This window comes from Priapulus caudatus, unplaced genomic scaffold (assembly GCF_000485595.1).
Source record: "Priapulus caudatus unplaced genomic scaffold, Priapulus_caudatus-5.0.1 Scaffold1968, whole genome shotgun sequence".
Taxonomy (NCBI): domain Eukaryota; kingdom Metazoa; phylum Priapulida; class Priapulimorpha; order Priapulimorphida; family Priapulidae; genus Priapulus; species Priapulus caudatus.
This window is the reverse complement of record NW_014579029.1, coordinates 18,269-22,585: the sequence shown is the minus strand read 5'-3', so window position 1 is coordinate 22,585 and position 4,317 is coordinate 18,269. Positions and strand designations below refer to the sequence as shown.

Here is a 4,317-nt window from a genome sequence, read left to right as displayed (position 1 = left end):
TGTGTATGTGTGTGTGTGTGTGTGTGTGTGTGTGTGTGTGTGTGTGTGTGTGTGTGTGTACGATACGTTTTAATAACTTGTTACGGTTAAAAGAAGAAATGCAAGCTATGCAGCACAGACTATGACTCACAGACAAAACCTGTTTACAGGTGTAAGTTGTTAATAGCATTGGCATATAGAGAGCACTATGGATCATGGCAATAATTATATGCATGAACGAACACTACTAGGTCAATCCACGACAGTTAGTCGGCATACACAGGATATTATAGGTGGGTGATATGATGCACAAGCATCAATTATTCATACAGATGTACTTTGTTGGATGCGGGTGACATCAACATGATGTTAGCAGAAGTAGATGATAGGAAATTATCGACTTCTAATATCTACTATCTATTCCTAATCTACTATCTATTCCTAATCTACTATCTAATACCTATTATCAACATCTGATATGAGTGATGAAGGAAGCCACTGGTGGGTCTATTTACCATACACGTGGCCGATAAATCAGTGTAAGTAGTATCTGCAGCAGCAAACTCACCCCTGACTGATGAAGTGCGCGTGAGTGAGGGTTGTCGGCTGATTGGACGGCACATCACCAACGTGAAGCTCAACCTTGGTTGCTACAGACGCACACGAATACATCTTTAACTCTAAAGCACCCTCTCTCTCTCTCTACTCCTCTCTTCCATAATAATATACAAGAACCAGTTAACTTACATCTAATACTATATATAATATATAATATATATATATATATTAAGTATAATCTTCTTCGTCTCTTCCCCTCTCTCTCTCTCTCTCTCTTAAATATACTAAATAATATAAATCCCTTACGTATATATATATACTATATATACTATATTGTATTATAATATATAATATATCTTTACTCGGAGGTTATGCATTATTTCGTGACGGCGCACACAGTACGGAGGAACACGGCAGTAAATGCATACCTAATTCCCCGAATAAGTGCTGACACGACCCCCCCTCCCGGGTGTCCCTAGGGGAGAGGTCGTGTCGGGTTCACACACTGTAACGCACGCATATGGAACATTCCAGCAACCGACATAATACGAATTGCCTTTGACCGATCCCCATACATTAACTTACCCGAAAAATGACACGAACTGTTGAGGAGGTTATATATATGTCATATATAATATAGATACAAATATATATATATAATATATGTATACTATAGATACATATATATTATAATATATAGGCCTATGTATAATATATATTTGTATGATATAGATGTCAACGTGACTCTGGGTGAGATTCGTGGCGGAGGCATCCCGTCATAAATGTTTTACTTTCCGTTTCTCTCTGCTGCGGAATTCTATTGGCAAAATTGTCGATGTGTGCTTACTTAGTATACTTACTAGTATATTACTGCTTACTTTACTGAGTATACTTACTGATTAGATGCTGGTGAGAGAGTATCATCACCTTACTGATCCTCACCACCTTCTCCAGCTGCAGAACTATGTCTTGTGGATACAAGCAAAACCTGTCAATGAGTAAATAAATGTAAACGAGTGTGTGTGTGTGTGTGTGTGTGTGTGTGTGTGTGTGTGTGTGTGTGTGTGTGTGTGTGTGTGTGTGTGTGTGTGTGTGTGTGTGTGTGTGTGTGTGTGTGTGTGTGTGTGTGTGTGTGTGTGTGTNATATATATATAATTATGAAGATATATATATATATATATATATATACGTATATATTAATAAATGCATTAAACAAGATGCATTCATCACATATTGAGGATGTGTACGCGTGTATGCGCGCGCTCGCTCGCTCACTCGTGTCGTATGAAGTCCAGCGAGGGCTGCACGAGCCACTCAAATAGATCCCTGACCAGAGTCCGGTGTTCGTCCGTCAGTGTCGCCGGCAGCGTGTCCAGGTATGAGTCCCGCAGCGGTTGCCAGCCCAGCTAAAAACACAAGAACGCCCTCGCTCACTAGTCGGCCAGACGATTGCATCAGCCACAGTTGGAGCCTCACATCTGCTAGACATGCTTGCTAAGCTGTACTCCACTAATTAGTGTATTAATCACACGTGTCATGTGCTTCGTGATCTCTGATTTACTGCCGATTGTCTGATTTTATCTGCTCATAATAAAATAAATTTAATTACCGGCATAAAAATATCATTTAATATGATACAGATATATACGATATATATATATATATATATATAAATATTGATATAATGATACAAGAGGCCAGTGTTATTCTATTACCGTGAACATATCTATAAAATTGATTATATAGATTCATGCTATTACGGGGTGTAGTTTACACAACACGATCGTTAATTATCAACAATCAATAATTAGCCATGATTGTTAATTAGCAATGATGGTTAATTAGCCGCATTACCTCTGCGGGCTCCATGTAGATCATGCCACAGCGGCTGACGGTGGCGGGAGAAGCTTGCTCCAGGTCTGCCGGCTCAAAGATCAGATTCATCTTGTTAGACATCTGTATGATCTCTCCACTCATCAGACACAGCTGTGTGAGGAGGCAGAACATATATACATATATATATATATATATATATATATATATATATGTATAGAGAGTGAGAGAGCTAAGAGAGAGAGAGAGAGATAGAGAGAGAGAGAGGAGCGCGTGCGTATGTGCGTGCGTGCTGTGCGTGCGATGCGTCGCGGCGTGCTGCGGCGCACGAAACACCACACGCGCCCGATGCCCACCTTCTTGTGGTGTCGCGTGTGTGCATGCGTGCGTGGTGTGGCGTGTGTGCGTGTTGCGTGTGTGGCGTAGCGTGCGGTGCATTGCGTGTGGCGTGCGAGCGTGCGTCGGCACGGACACACACGCCGAGCTGAGTGTCTACACCTTTTTGCATGTGTGGGTTGTTGTGCGTGCCGTCTGTGACGTGCGTACGAGCGTGCGTGCGGCACGGACACACACGCGGCGATGTCTCACCTTCTTGTGTGTGCAGCGTGTGTGCGTGCGGTGCGTGGCCGTTTGCGCCCGTGCGTGCCGTGCTGCGTGCCGTAGCGGTGCGGCACGGACAACACGCGGCATGTCTCACCTTTTGTGTCGTGCGCGTGTGTGTGCGTTGTGGTGCGTGCGTGCTTGTGCATGCGTATGTGTGCTGCCGTAGCGCGTGCAGCGCGTGCGTGCCTGTGCGTGCGTGCGCGTGCGTGCGTGCGTGCGTGTCTCACCTTACTGGCTTATCATCCAGCACATTGTTCATGTTCTCTATCACACACGCCGGCATTGTCTCACCATCTTTTTATCATCCAGCACAGTGTTCATGTTCTCTATCACACACACTGCGATGTCCGCTCACTTCTTCGTATATCCAGCACAGTGCTTCATTCTCTATCATACACGCGCGATGTCTCACCGTTTTGTTATCATCAGCACAGTTCATTCTCCTATCATACACGCCTGCGGCGATGTCTTACTTCTTTATATCCAGCACAGCTTATGTTCTTATCATACACCGGCGAAATGTCTCACCTTGTTATCATCCAGCACCAGTGTCAGTTTTCTATCATACACCGGCGCACTCACGTTACTTGTGATGTACTTATCATCCAGCCACTCGTAGTGTCTCAGGTTCTCGAGTCAGACATCGCGTCGGATGTCGCTACCTTTTGTCGCTATCAGTCCAGACAGTTCATGATTCTCTATCAATAGATCTCTTGTAGCGTGCTGATGTCCTTCACCTTCTTGTTATCACCCTGCACAAGTGTTCATGTTCCTATATACACGCGCCTCAGCGCATGTCTCACCCTTCTGTTATCATCACCACAGTGTTCATGTTCATCATAATACACGCAGGCATGTCTTACTTCTTGTTATCATCACACAGCGTTCATTTCTCTATACACACCGGCGTATGCTTCCTTATTGCTTATCATCAGCACAGTGTCATTCCTATATTACACGCGCGAATGTCTCACCTTCTTGTTATCATCCAGCACAGTGTTCATGTTCTCTATCATACACGCGGCGATGTCTCACCTTCTTGTTATCATCCAGCACAGTGTTCATGTTCTCTATCATACACGCGGCGATGTCTCACCTTCTTGTGTGTGTGCGTGTGCATGCGTGCGTGCGTGTGTGCGTGTGTGTGTGCGTGCGTGCGTGCGTACGTGCGGGGCGATGTCTCACCTTCTTGTTATCATCCAGCACAGTGTTCATGTTCTCTATCCAGACCGCGTCCACCGGTCCGTCGAACAGAATCCACTTCCTGTCCTCAGATATGCTGCTGGCATAGTCGCGGAACGTGTTTGCTAGTACACCTGTACGTGAGAGCGTAACACACGCACG

The 4,317-nt window shown here is 44.7% G+C and overlaps 1 protein-coding gene across 1 annotated transcript in view; it reads right to left on the bottom strand.

Annotated features, from left to right (window-relative positions):
* Positions 1–4,317, bottom strand: part of LOC106817997 (dynein heavy chain 3, axonemal-like) — a gene marked incomplete at its 5' end in the record, with an annotated part of 64,361 nt that overhangs the window by 48,459 nt on the left and 11,585 nt on the right. Inside the window, 3 exon segments of the mRNA XM_014822700.1 lie at positions 1,813–1,943; positions 2,392–2,523; positions 4,159–4,289. Of these exon segments, the coding sequence (XP_014678186.1) occupies positions 1,813–1,943; positions 2,392–2,523; positions 4,159–4,289 (394 nt within the window).